The 14905-nt window shown below is 40.2% G+C and overlaps 1 protein-coding gene across 2 annotated transcripts in view; it reads right to left on the bottom strand.

The window, feature by feature from the left end:
* Nucleotides 1–5367: 5367 nt before the first annotated feature.
* tada2a (transcriptional adaptor 2A) overlaps nt 5368–14905 on the bottom strand; it is a 43007-nt gene continuing 33469 nt past the window's right edge. Inside the window, exons 13-15 of one of the 2 annotated variants that reach the window (XM_072589781.1) lie at nt 8592–8635; nt 6245–6318; nt 5368–5860 (exon numbers count right to left, since the gene is read on the bottom strand). In XM_072589781.1, the coding sequence (XP_072445882.1) occupies nt 5675–5860; nt 6245–6318; nt 8592–8635 (304 nt within the window). In that variant the 3' untranslated portion in view covers nt 5368–5674. The other variant, XM_072589782.1, reaches the window with a different exon arrangement.

Genomic DNA, 14905 nt, shown 5'->3' with positions numbered 1-14905 from the left:
CAGGAGGAGGTCACAACCCTTAAATTAACTACTTCAAATCTGGTCAGTGGTCAGGGACAGGAGGGTGTGACTACAAGTGAGGCAGGTAAAAGGATCCAGAGGTGGCTGAAGGAGCCTCAGCCCTTGAGTTTGTCTAACAGTTTGAGTTGCTTGCTCCCTTTGTACTGGTGCCAATGACCCATGAATTTAAATCTGTTTTCCCCACAACAATCTTTGAGCCACGTGTTTACCTCTTTAATCTTGTTGACCTTATGCCAATTTGTTTGTGACTCAGGTAGTAATCCAGTTCTGCTTTTTAATTTAGCCTTTAGCTCCTCACATTCCCTCAGCAGATCAAAGTGGGGATTGTAGGGAGGATGAGCAAACTGACCAAAGCACAGTGGTGCAGGAAAGCCATTCAACAGGAAAGAGAAAAGGGAAGGTAGTTGTAATCGGGGATGGTATATTTAGAGATCTCTGTGGCCAGGATCGAGAATTCCAAAGGCTGAGCTGCAGAGGAATTGAGAGTGGGAGGGGAAAGATTCTGTTGTCCTGGTTCACATAGGTACTAACAATCTAGGTAGAAAGAGGAAAGAGGTTCTGCTGAGGGAATATGAGCAGCTAAAGGCTAAATTAAAAAGCAGAACCAAAAAGGTAATAATTGCCGGATTACTACCTGAGCCACAAGCAAATTGGCACAGGGTCAACAAGATTAAAGAGGTAAACACATGCCTCAAAGATTGGTGTGGTAAAAACAGGTTCAAATTCATGGGACATTGTCACCAGTACAAGGGCAGCAGGGAGCTGTCCCAATGTGTGGGGCTCCAGCTGAGTCATGCTGGGACCACAGTCCTAGTGAATTGCATAACTAGGGCTGTGGATAGGGCTTTAAACTAACTATTGCGTGGGTGGAAGGGTGAAATCAATTGCATGGAAAATTATAGAATAAGTTAAAAGGGATGCGGTGGAGAAGGCTCAGCAGATATTAAAGTTCCCAAAACAAATAATAGGTCAGAGAATAAAGAAGTAGTCAGAAATCTAACTTCAGGCACAGTAAGGGGGCAACTGTGAGGAGACGATTGGCGGGGGGCGGGGGGCAGTGGCGAAGGCAGTCAGAACAGGACTGAGTGTGTTGTATTTGAAGGCACATGGTAGACTTAACAAGGTAAATGTAGCACAGATTGAAATTGGTTGATACGGTGCTGTGTATATCACAGAGATGAGACTGCAAGAGGATCAGGGCTGAGAACTAAATATCCAAGGATATGCATCCAATTGAAAGGACAGGCAGATGGGCAGAGTAGCCTTGTGAGTAAGAAACGATACTCAATCGAAAGCAAGAAGTGATATAGGGTCAGAAGATGTGTGTGTGTGTGGGTAGAATTGCAAGGTAAAAAAAGAGCTGATGAGAATTGTGTACAGGTCACAGCAATAATCAGGATGTGGGGCAGAAAATAAACCAAGAGATAGAAAAGGCATGTAAGAAAGGCACTATTATAATAATCATGGAGGACTTCAATATGCAGGTGGACTAGGAAAATCAGATTGGTTGCGGAAGAGCTCACTACATATTACCAAATCAAGAATCAAAGTGTTCACTATTGAGGCAGACCTGATTAGGAAGCTTAAGAAATCTTCTTGGGGCAGTGACTGTAATATGATAAAATTAATCCTGTAGTTTGAGAGGGAGAAGCTGGAATCAAATGAAACGGTATTACAATTGGTAACTACAAAGGGAGGAGGGAGGAGCTGGCCAGAGTTGAATAGAAGGGAAGCCCAGCAGGGATGATGGTGAAGCAGCAGTGGCAGGAGTTTCTGGGGGTAATTCTGGGGGTAACTCATCCCAAGGAGGAAGAAGCAACCATTTCTGGGAAGGGAAGTCAGTGACAGCACAAAAGCAAACAAAAAAAAACATACAATGGGGTGAAGACTAATGAGAAGCCAGAGGATTGAAAAACCTTTAAAATTCAGCAGAGGACATCTAATAAAAACAATAAGGGGGAGAAGATGAAAGTGAGAGCAAGCTAGCTAGTAAAATATAAAAGATTCCAAGACCCTTTTTTTTGCATATCAAAAAGAGAGAGGCAAGAGTGAACATTGGGCTGATGGAGAATAAGGCTGGAGATGGAATAATTGGGATCAAAATAATGGTGGAGGAACGGAATAGGTGTTTTGCATCAGTTTTCAGTGTGGAAGATACCAGTAGCATACCAGAACCTTCAAGAGAGTCGGGGGCAGAGATGAGTGTAGTGTTCATCACTAAGGAGGTGCTGGGGATGCTGAAAGGTCTGGATGTGAATACATCACTCAGAACAAATGGATCATATATCCCAGAGTTCTGAAGGAGATAGCTGAGGAGATTAGAGAGACATTGGTACTGATCCTTCAGAAAACCCTGTAGTCAGGGAGGGTCCCAGAGGACTAGAAAATGGCTAATGTGAAACCACTGTTTAAGAAGGTAGGAAGACAGAAGACAGGAAACTATAGGCCAGTTAGCCTGACCTCGGTGGTTGGTAAGATTTTAAGTGCATTATTAAGGATGAGATTCCAAAGTACTTGGGAGTGCATGGTAAAATAGGGCTGAGTCAGCATGGCTTCATCAAGGGGACATCATGCTGACAAATCTGTTAGAATTCTTTGAGATAGTGAGCATGTCAGACTAAGGAAAGATAGTGGATGTGATATATTTGGATTTCTAGAAGGCCACTGACAAGAGAATGCTAAATAAAAGCCCATGGTGTTAGAGGCAAGGTACTGGCATGGATAGAGGTTGGCTGGTTGGCAGAAGGAAGAGATTAGGGATAAAGGGGTCTTTTTTAGAATGGCAGATGGTGCCATGTTGGGAACACAATTATTCACAATACATTAACAATCTGGATGAAGAAATGGAGGACACTGTTGCTAAGCTTTCAAATGAGACAAAGTTGGGGGGGGGGAGCAGGTAATGTTGAGGAAGGGGGAGGCTGCAAAAGGATGTGGACAAGCTAGGAGAGTGTGCAATAGACCACCAGATGGAATACAATGTGGGAAAATGTGATGTAATGCACTTTGGTAGGAAGATTAGAGACTTAAGGCTACAGTAGTCACCCCATACCCTCGGGGAATATGTTTCAAGACGTACCGTGGAATCGCAAAACCCCGGATAGGAGCGAACCCATTTAAATGGGAAATTTACCTTCCCAGCAGCCCCTGCTCCCTAGTCCCTGAAGGTTCCCTGTAATATGTTCAGGCTGCGGGAAACTGCGAGATACTGAAACCACAAAAACAATTCTGTGGATATGGTGGTTGACTTGTATTTTCTAAATACAGCAAGACATCAGAAATCTGAATCACAAAGGGACTTGGGAGTCCTAGTTCAGGAGGTTAACCTGCTGTTCAGTTGGCATTTAGGAATGGAAATTTAATGTTACCATTCATTTCGAGAGGGCTAGAATACAACGCAGATATGTCCTGCTTAGGCTCTATTAGGCTTTGGTTGGACCGCATTTGGGATTTTTGATAGCAGTTTTGGGGCCCCATATCTAAAGGAAGAATATACTGGCCTTGGAAAGGTTCAGAGAATGTTTACAATAATGATCTCAGGGATAAAGAGCTTGTCATATGAGACGCAGTTGAAGACTTGGGTTCTGTACTCAACGGAGTTTAGAAAAACTGGGGAGTGGGGGAAGGAATCTTATTTGAAATTTACAGAGTACTGAGAGACTTGGATAGAGTGGACACAGATGTTTCTAGTACTAGGAGAGACTAGGTCCCAAAAGCACAGCCTCAAGAATGAAGTGGAGGCAAATTTGTTTATTTAAGACAAATATAGATAGGTTCTTGATTGGTAAGGGATCAAGGGTTATGGGTAGAAGACAGGAGAATGGGGTTGAGAAACATCAGCCATGATTGAAGAGCAGACTTAATGGACCAAATAGTCTGCTCCTATATCTTTTGGTCTCAATCCCATTTCTCCTGTAACGATCTCTTAAGGAAAATCCTAAGGATTCTTACTGGCTTGGCAGGATAAATGCTGAGACAATGTGTCCCTTCATGAACCAGAGCTATACTCTCAGAATAGAGGGGCATCAAGTTAAGACAAAGATCAGGAGGAATTTCTTCTCTCAGAGTTGTGACTTTGGAACTCCTTGCCACAGAGTGCTGTGAGAGAAGGATCCTTCTGTTTATTCAAGACTTAGATACGTTCTTAATCAGAAGGGGAATCAAAGGTTATGGGAAAAGGGTAGGAAAGTGGACATGAAATGTCTCTGCTCAGCCATGATTCTATTGAATGGTAGAACAGATTAGACTGACCAAATGATTAACTGCTGTCCCTATTTCTTATGGTTTTATATTAAAAAAAAGTGTATCTCATGTAGGAGAAAAAAATGAAGCAGTGTTACTGATCTCTTTATAAGCTTCAATCCCTAATTCAAGATATTGATACTTTTAAAAGGTGCCAACTGAATCCAAATCAACTATTGCTTTGTTGAGGTGTCTATTCCAAATATGCACTGTGGTGTGTACAAAAAAAAAGACTGCAATGGTCCAGATTACTCTCAGCATTAAAAAAAATTCTTCAGGGTAGCTAGCACATAAGAGTTAGGATGCCAAACACTGGAATGCTGCAAAGTAAAACAAATTGCATTGCAAAACTTCTTTGCAGTACAAACACCAAAAATTTCTAAATCATCTGCATACCATCCGAAGTAGATTTGGATCAGTAGGGCAAAGGAGGATACTTGAGGAAGCAAATTACAATTTTTGTGCTATAGGTAGAGTTCATGGTCAGAAAAAAAACCAAATCTCAGGCTTGCCAACAGAAATGAGATTAATAATTTAAGGCCATTAGATTTTCTTCAGTCATCTAATGCACTTCTTTATCATAGGTTAACTTTTTTGTGTACAATGGAATGTAATGATCAAAATCATTCCTTAATTTTGTACTGGTCATCCTTGGTACTTTATGTTTAACTGGACTTTATGTACAATTTTAAATCGACCTGCTCAGACATGTTATGGCACACCTCTGGGGAGGGTGGAGCTTGAACCTGGATCTTATATGATGCCAGGGAGAGATGAGCATGATGCGTTCCAAAACCCTTGGGCCAAGCAGCTAGCTGCAAACAAATCTATGATTCTCAATACTGGAAATAAATGCAAGTATTCAAACATAATACTGCCCCAGTTAGTATCTTTGATTACTAGTAAAATCTGAATTTCAGTGAAATATTCAAACTTATAGTCAGTGTTTTGAATCAGAAAACCTTAACTCTTCATTTTGTGAAACAATTCACCGTCCTTCATTGATGCTGAATAGATTTATTACATATCATTTATTTTACACTAAGCGATGTCTTTGTGATGGTGAGACAGCTTTGTAAATACAAGAAACAATCCACAAAGAGCTAAACACTTAAGAAAATTTCATCAGATTTTATAATAAAAAAGTTTAAATATGCATCTTTACACAAACAACTACAAAAAAGCTGTTTATTATGCTGAATTCACACCACTAGTCACCAAACCATAAAAGATCCAGAATCAGTGAACAATTTCAATCTTTTACAAAAAGAGAATAAATAAAAATACACGATTTTCCTTTTTCACTCTGTACATCACCAACAGAAAAAGCTGAGGTTGCCAGGTGACAGTCTGCTATTTTCCAAGGTTGCTTAGTGACAGCACAACTGAACGTCAGCTTTGGGTTGCACATTTAAGCTTTCGTAATATATCCTTCTTGTATCAGGAAATCATAGATCTTTCTGGTTTTGTTCACATCTATTTTAATGAGAGTCCTGGCCTGGGCTAGCTTCAGGCCACCTAATCTGCTGCTCTCATTCATTAAAGCCGACTTATACTCCAAATATGCTCCTGGGACCAATCGTACCATCTGGCACAGCTATGAGATAGGTAGATAGAAAAGATTCATAAAGAACAATGTTCAAACATATTTGTTGTATACTAAAGTCCTACATATAAATATTACAATTATAGGAAGATCATTCCTTGCTATTATGATAAACATTCTAATCTGTCTGTCTCCTGAATGCTGAATTTCCAGCATTTTCCATTTTAATAAATAATGCTGAGGTTTGTTGTTCAATTACTGCTGCCAAAATGGAATGAAATTGCAGAAGATACCATAAAATGATTAAATAAAAGGGTTAAATGATAGCCTTTTGTTTGGAACTAATTAAATAACTTTCCCCTCAGACCCATGAAATGAAGGATTAATTTATAATTAGCATTTCAGAATCACAAGGAAGTAGACTAATGAATGTACCTCCTTTTCCTTATCATTGAGCTTCTCTGTTCCTGGAAGGCCTGTGAGGTTCAGTGGGGGTGCATTTCTCCTACCTGTTCCATCCATAATGAGAAAGGGGCAAAAATTATTAAATCAATATCACAAAAGGAGCATTCCCTACTTGTCTCTTCTGAAGCCACAGCTGCTAGAAAAGCATTTCAGAATTACTGAGTGTGCACATTCTTATTACTTTGATAATCTTTCTTAAATATTCCAAAGTACTTCACAGACAATAAATTACTCTTGAATTAATCACCACTATTATGAAAGTGACAATTCTGCAACTCTGGTGAAGGCTACCAAACATTCAAAACAAAGGACGGGACTTCTGCTCGTATTATGTCAATCACCTTTCTTCCTCTAAGATGATGAGTACATTTAAAACTACAGGAATCTATGGTAGTTGAGACTGGGTCAGGAGTTCATTAATAAGTGGAAAGCAAGAACCTATTACCAGAGGTGAATTCAGATTAAGAGAAAAATTGGGTGAGTGCTGAGTAGGATCCTGAAATGACAAACATTGCCATCCTGAAGTCCCTACACTTAATGAACGAATGTGTTGACACTAAAAATTGTGGCGAACAGCAGATAAACAAAATAGAGCACAAGGATTATAATAATTAAGACAGTAAATTCAATGAGATAGACTATTGGTAAATGAAGGTTATATTCAAGTGAAACAGTACAAATTAATAAAATAGGAAGCAATCTTGGGAAATTCACCATTTCCACTGGGAAAACTGGCTCAAAGATACCACAGATTGAAAATAGGATTACTCCATTGTAACACTAATTCTGACTCATGCATACTTCAAGCATATTTCCCTTCTGGACAGGTAGACTGCTGAACCTAACTCACAAATTTAAATTAAATGGTGTCATCTGATGAAGATTTTGAAATGAACTGTGTGCAGTGATTGACAAGCTGTTGAAATGATAAGTCAATGACATGAATCATTCTTTGCACAAACTGAATGTCTCCAGCCTTTTATTTGCTTCCGATTCCACAATGTTTTGCTTTTGCATACATGATGAAGCTGTTACAAGAAAGGGATACTGAGTTTTGGTAATTGGTAATAAACATTCTTTCACAGTAAAGTTCATTCAAACCCAAATTCAGACAAGAAAAAGCACTTGTTTTAAGTAAGAAAAAATGCAGCCTGCAGTGCAAAATGAAAAAAAACTAGGAAAAGAGGAGACAAGTGATCTGTTGTTTAAAAATTCCTTATTTTTTAAAACTGGCATGATAATGCTGCCAATAGGATTTTCCAATCTCAATCACAGGTGTGTAAAAGATTACAAGTCATAATGATACACAAGTTACTGTTTTCATAGTTTGCAATTCTATAAACAATCTACAAATTGTACAGGAATGCACATTTCTCTATGAAGAAGGCTCACAAACACATTAAGACAATTTGTACATCTGACTGGACAGGAACAGAATTTTTAAATATACAACCACTAAACACAGGGAATTCCTGTACATGCAAAAATGTAAAAGAAGTTAAGCAAATGAGATTCGTCCTTATTCATAATATATTCTGACTAGAATAAGTGCTAGTTTGATTTTGACAGAATGTATAAAATTACTGTGCACCTTTGCTCATTCATTTATCGTATTAATTCAACTTCGCCCTGATGCTCTGCAAGTCGTATGTACAATTTCAATCATGTATAAACCAGAGGAAGAAAAATATACTGGTTCATTGTGAAGATCTAACCTATTCTAAAAAAGCAAATTGTTAATATATTGAGTTAGTCAAACTCTGTAGTGACATGGTACATACAACATAAAATTCTGGTTAATAAAATTAAGGTTCATAGAATATGAGGGCAAGTGTGCAACTGAAAAAAAATTGGCTTTTTAAAATTCTGTTAGAAGTTGCAGCAGTTGCATATCCAATTGTGACCTTCTGGAACCACTTCAGCCGATGTTGCATAGATACGCCGCATTACTACAGATAAAGTTTCAGGATTCTCACCCAAACAAAGGAATAATGATACTTGTTTGGGTCAGAAAGGTTAGTGGCTTGGAGGCTGTTGTCCTCCTATGCAGTTCTTGCCCTTATAGATGGCATAAGTTATGGGTTTGGAAGGTGTTGCTGAACATGCCTGGTTAAGTTGCTGGAAGCAGAAACAATCAAAGAATTAAAAGAAAAATGAAAGGGTAGTTGAAGGATATGGTATAAGAATATGGGGCCTGAGCTGGGGAGTGGGACTAAGTGGATTATTCTGAACGACTTTGTGCTGTAAATGACTCTAGTACTTGATGAAGTTAAGGAAAGCTTCCTGCACTTCTCAGCCATGATCAGCAGTTACTTACCTGCAGTTGGAATGACGAGTGCCACAGGGTTTAATCCTGAATCACTGAAATGTAAAGATGAAATACACATTAGTGCATCTTCAGAACATGGAACCTAATTTAGTAAATCAAAGTGGTGGATTTTTTGATTTGGATGACATGCTGATTAAATGAAAAAAATGACTGAGCAGAAAAAAACTTATGTTCTTTGTGTAGATTATTCCCTGCCATCAAATATCAAAAGATATTCCTTCAGCAGTAAACATTTAAGAAGCCATCTGCTTGTGTGCAAGGGTGAATGAGCATAAGTTTGGTAGGGTATAAGCAATAGACAAATACAACTTGGCCAGTGGGTCATTACAAATTTTGACTTTATTTAATACTAAACATGAGGTATTTTAACTAGAAAATAACTCTAATATAGACTATGTACCTTCTATAAACAATTGCACCCTTTCTCCAAATCTTCTAAAGAAATAAATAAAACAAAACCAAACAATTTGCATGATATGCAAGATTTTTGCAAGTGCAAACTGCATGAGATACATTTTGGCAGAAGGGATAGGGACAGTCAAAACATACTGAAAAGCAATATTCTAAGTATGCAGAAATAGACCAAACCATGGGTACATATATGGACCAAGACGACTAGCAGGATATATTGAGAACTTTGTTAGCAAAGCATATCAGATGCTGGGCTGCATACAGTGTAATACTGAGTACAAAAGCAGTTTAAGTTTCACTAAATATTTAAAAAGCTCTAAAATTGTACCCAGTTCTGTTCAGTACACTTTAGGAAGGACATGGATATCTTTGAGATGGTGAATATGAGATTTACTAGGATGGTTCTTTGGATGACAGGATTTAGCTACAAAGTTTAGCTAAAGAAGCTGAGATTACTTTCCTAAGTGTTAAGAAGGCTGAGGGAAAATCTGAGCGAGGTGTATAAAATCATGACAAATTTACATAAGGTAGACAAAGAAAAACTTCACATTATCTAATAAAACAAGCACTAAGAAGTGCTCTTGTGGCACAACAGTACTGACCCTATCAATGAGCCAGGAATCCAAGGTTCTAGTCCTATCTATTCCAGAAGTATACCATAACAACTCTGAACAGGTTGATCAGAAAGTATCTTATAAAGCTGAAGGAAAGGAAGATATAAGGTTTTAGGTGAGTAAGAACTTTTCTAGGCAGTGAATTGAATTGGAACTTATTGTCCAAATGATCTCAATAAATACTCAAGGCAAATACATTTGCAGAGCCATGGGGACAAAGAGTGTGAATGGGACTGATGGGACTGCTTCCCAGTCTCCTAGCATGGGCTTCATGGGCCAAATCCCCTCCTTCTGTGGTGTAATCACAGAACCTTGCAGTACAGGAGGCCCTTCAGTTCATCGAGTTGACACAAATAAAACTAAATATACAAATCCACTTTCCAGAACTTAGACCACAGCCTTTTTTCTGTCCGGGAGCAGCGGGAGACAGAGCAGAGGTGACATGGAAACCAGGAGGGTGCGGGAAGGTAAGGAAATTGCTTAAAAACTTACCTTCGAAGCCCACACAGCCTTTTTCCTGTCGGGGAGCAGTGGGAGACAGAGCGGAGGTGACATGGAGACCAGGAGGGTGCCGAGAAGGTAAGGACTTAGCATATATTTGGGCAGCGGCTAAACCCGAGATACTAGATGTGTAGTATCTCCCTCCACCCTCCTCTAACCAGAAGTGAAAGGTTCTGTAAGGTAAGGCTTTATTTTTTCTTTTTTATATATTTAAGTGCATTGTTTGGCTCAATAGGTGGGGGCAGCAATTGCCAAGATCATGGTACCGTGGCAGGCACTGTTGTTCAGAAGGGCGGGAAAAAGACTCGTAGGGCCATAGTCATAGGGGATTCTATTGTAAGGGGAGCCAGTAGCGGTTCTGTGGCCAAAAACGGGAGTCCCGGATGGTACGTTGCCTCCCAGGTGCTTGGGTCAGGGATGTCACTGATCGGCTGCACAGCATTTTAAAAGGGGAGGGTGAACAGCCAGCATAAAGGCACCAACAATGTAAGTAAAAAACAAGATGAGGTCCTGAAGGCAGAATTCAGGGAGCTGGAGAGAAGTTAAAAGGAGGACCTCAAAGGTAGTGATCTCGGGATTGGCCACGTGCCAGCCAGTGTAGAAATGAAAAAATAAGCAGGGTGAGCACGTGGCTTGAGGAATGGTGTAGGAGGGAGGGGTTCAGATTTATTGGACATTGGGACCGGTTGTGGGGAAGGTGGGACTATTACAAAATGGACGGTCTACATCTGAACCAGAGTGGAAGCAATGTCCTTGGGGGAGTTTTTGCTACTGCTGTTGGGGAGGTTTTAAATTAATGTGGCAGGGGGCTGGCAACCAGAAAAGAAGACAAGTAGACAGCAAGGTGGAAACTGGAGGCTGTAAGAATCATGAAGATAGCGTTAATAAGGGGAAGAGTAGGCAGACAGTAGATGAACACAAAGGAACTGGTAGCCTCAAGTGCATCTACTTTAATGCAAGGAGTATAGTGGGTAAGGCAGATGAACTTAGGGCTTGGATTGGTGCCTGGGAGTATGACGTTATTGCAATCACAGAGACTTGGCTGAAGGAAGGGAATGATTGGCAACTAAATGTTCCAGGATATAGATGCTTCAGACAGGACACGGAGGGAAGTAAAAGGGAGGATGGAGTTGCATTGCTGTTCAGGGATGACACCACGGCTGTGCTAAGGGAGGACACTATGGAGGGCTTGAGTAGTGAGGCATCATGGGTGGAACTGAGAAATAAGAAGGATGCAGTTACATTGTTGGGGCTGTATTACAGGTCTCCCAACAGTGAGCATGAGGTAGAAGAACAAATACGTCAACAGATTATGGAAAGATGTAGAGGCAATAGGGTAGTGGTGATGGGAGATTTTAAATTTCCCAACATTGACTGGGATACACTTAGCATCAGAGGTCTAGAGACTGTCCAGGAGACTTTTCTAGAGCAGTATGTCAAGAGTAAGATGAGGGACAGGGCCATATTGGACCTGGTGTTGGGGAATGAGCCAGGCCAGGTGGTAGAAGTTGCGGTGGGGATTTCTTTGGGAACAGTGACCACAATTCTGTAAGTTTTAAAATACTCATAGACAAAGATGAGAGTGGCCCTAAGGGAAGAGTACTAAACTGGGCCAAGGCCAATTATATCAAAATTAGGCAGGAGCTGGGAAATGTAGATTGGACACAGCTATTTGAAGGGAACTCCACATGTGGGAGGCTTTCAAAGATAGGTTGAAGATAGTGCAGGATAAGCATGTCCCATTGAAGGCAAAGGATAGGAAAGGCAAGATTCGTGAACCGTGGATGACAGGAGAAATCGTACAACTAGCCAAGCGGAAAAGGGAAGCATACAGGCAGCTAAGAACAGAATGGGTCCTGGAGGAATATCGGAAGAATAGGACCAGTCTTAAACGAGGAATCAAGCGGGCTAAAAGGGGTCATGAAATAGCTTTAGCGAGCAGAATTAAGGAGAATCCCAAAGCCTTTTATTTTTATATAAGAAGCAAGCATGTAACTAAAGAAAGGATTGGTCCACTAAAGGATAATGAAGGAAGGCTGTGTGTCGAACCTGAGAGAATGGGTGAGATTCTGAATGATTACTTTGCATCAGTGTTCACTGAGGAGAGGGACATGATGAATGTTGAGATTAGAGATAGAGGTTGATTAGGCTGGATCACGTTGACCTAAGTAGGGAAGATGTATTGGGTAGGCTAGAGGTGGACAAATCCCCAGGACCAGATGGGATCTATCCAAGGTTGATCAGGGAGGTGAGAGAGGCAATAGCTGGGACCCTGACAGATACCTTTGTATAAAGGTGAAACGCCGGAGGACTGGAGGGTTGCTCATGTTGTCCCCCTGTACAAGAAGGGTAGTAGGGATATTCCAGGTAAGTACAGACCAGTGAGCCTGACGTCAGTGGTGGGAAAGTTGCTGGAGAAGGTACTGAGGGATAGGATTTATTTATATTTAGAAAAGAATGGGCTTATCAGTGATAGGCAACATGGTTTTGTGCGGGGGAAGATCGTGCCTTACCAACTTAATAGAGTTCTTTGAGGAAGTGACCAAGTTGATAGATGAAGGAACGACTGTTGATGTCACATACATGGATTTTAGTAAGGCGTTTGATAAGGTTCCCCATGGTAAACTAATAGAGAAAGTGAAGTCACATGGTGTGCAGGGTGTTCTAGCTAGGTGGATAAAGAACTGGTTGAGCAACAGGAGACAGAGAGTAGTAGTTAAAGGGAGTTTCTCAAAACACAGAAAGGTGACCAGTGATGTTCCACAGGGATTAGTGCTGGGGTCACTGTTGTTTGTGATATACGTAAATGATCTGGAAGAGGGCACTGTTGGTATGATCAGCAAGTTTGTAGATGACACGAAGATTGGTGGAGTAACAGAAAGCATAAGGTACTGTCAAAGAATGCAGGAGAATATAGATAGACAGGAGAGTTAGACAGAGAAGTGGCAGATGGAGTTCAATCCAGGCAAATGTGAGGTGATGCATTTTGGCAAGTCTAATTCTAGAGTGAATTATAAGTGAACGGAAGAGCCTTGGGAAAAATTGATGAACAGAGAGATCTGAGAGTTCAGGTCCATTGTTGCTGCAGAGGTGGATACAGTGGTCAAGAAGGTATATGGTATGCTTGCCTTCATCGGATGGGGTATTGAGTATAAGAGCTGACAGGACATGTTAAAATTTTACACGACATTGGTTCACTGCATTTAGAATACTGTATACAGTCCTGGTCGCCACATTACCAAAAGGATGTGGATGCTTTGGAGAGGGTGCAGAGAAGGTTTATGAGGATGAGGATGTTTCTGGTATGGAAAGTGCTGGCTATGAAGAGAGGTTGAGTAGGCTAAGTTTATTTTCATTAGGAAAAAGGAGATTGAGGGAGGACCTGATTGAGGTCTATCTACTAAATCATGAAGGGTACAGACAGGGTAGATATGATAAGCTTTTTCCCAGGTTGAAGGATTCAATAATGAGAGGTCACGCTTTCAAGGTGAGGGGTGAAAAGTTTGAGGGGGATACACGCGGCAAGTACTTTACACAGAGGGTGGTGGGTGTCTGGAACGCGTTGCCAGCAGAGGTAGTAGAGGCAGGCACGGTAGATTCATTTAAGATGCGTCTAGACAGATGCATGAATAAGTGGGAGCGGAGGGATACAGATGTTTAGGAATTGGGCGTCAGGTTTAGACAGTAGATTTGGATTGGCTCAGGCTCGGAGGGCCGAAGGGCCTGTTCCTGGGCTGTAAGTTTTCTTTGTTCTTTGAATGTTATAATTATTCTCCTTCAGTCAATCTGTGGTTGAATTATTTTCTACTTCAGCTTCCAAGAAAGAATATATATTAGTAGGGAGTACTGTGTAATTAAACTTAAGTGTCTTAGGTTAAACAAAGAATTGTTTCAATGTGCAAAGAGTTGCGTGCAAGCTTACTGAGTTCTGGTTGGTTCTCATTCCCCCTATGTTTACTAAGATGTTTGTATGATATTTTTACTACAGGATATCTGCAACACCAAACTGAAAATCCTTTTCTTCATAACATTTGCAGAATGGATTCTGTATTAATACATGAAATTCATCACTGAAGTTCGGTTTACACTCTCAACAACAAAAAAAAACCTTCCTAGTACTGTTGCACAAATACATCCCAATGCAACAAATATGTTAAGAGGTCACAGTCCCATAAGGCAAAGAAACAAATTCAAAGACAACAAAGTGGGAAGAAATTTCAAACATCAGAATATAATATGCATTTCTTCCTGTATTTAGTTCATGTATGAATATCTTAATTACAAGTTACATGAGCTTCATATACGGCACTGGTCTGATTCTATTTAAATGTAACTTGAGCCAATGCTGATTTTTTCTTTATAAAAGGGTGCAATAATAATAGGATGCAAACTGAATGACTTGGAAAATGTAGAACATTTATGTGATGCCAGACTCAGTGACAAACACATATTTTTACTGGAAATATCAGAAATGGAGTGTTATGCCTTTTGTGATAAGCAGTAAGTACAAAGAAGTGGAAGGAATCAACTGATACACAGCATCACGCCTCAACTGGTCAACAAGCATAATCATAAATTAGAAAAAGTAATCTGAAGTGGTCCAGCTTGTGGACTGGAATTCAGCTGCTAAATCTGGTATAAAGGTTTGGAAGGATGATGACCGTGTACCACCAGATGATTTAAAGTGACTAAAATCTAAGTGACTGCATAATTTTTCTCTTTCAATTTTCATGCACAAAACAGGATGTCATGCTATAGTACCATGCAACAGAAACT

The sequence above is a fragment of the Chiloscyllium punctatum genome, chromosome 19 (genome assembly GCF_047496795.1).
Source record: "Chiloscyllium punctatum isolate Juve2018m chromosome 19, sChiPun1.3, whole genome shotgun sequence".
In the NCBI taxonomy this organism is placed as follows: Eukaryota; Metazoa; Chordata; class Chondrichthyes; order Orectolobiformes; family Hemiscylliidae; genus Chiloscyllium; species Chiloscyllium punctatum.
The sequence above is the reverse complement of the archived record's forward strand: the minus strand, read 5'-3'. Positions and strand labels throughout refer to the sequence as shown.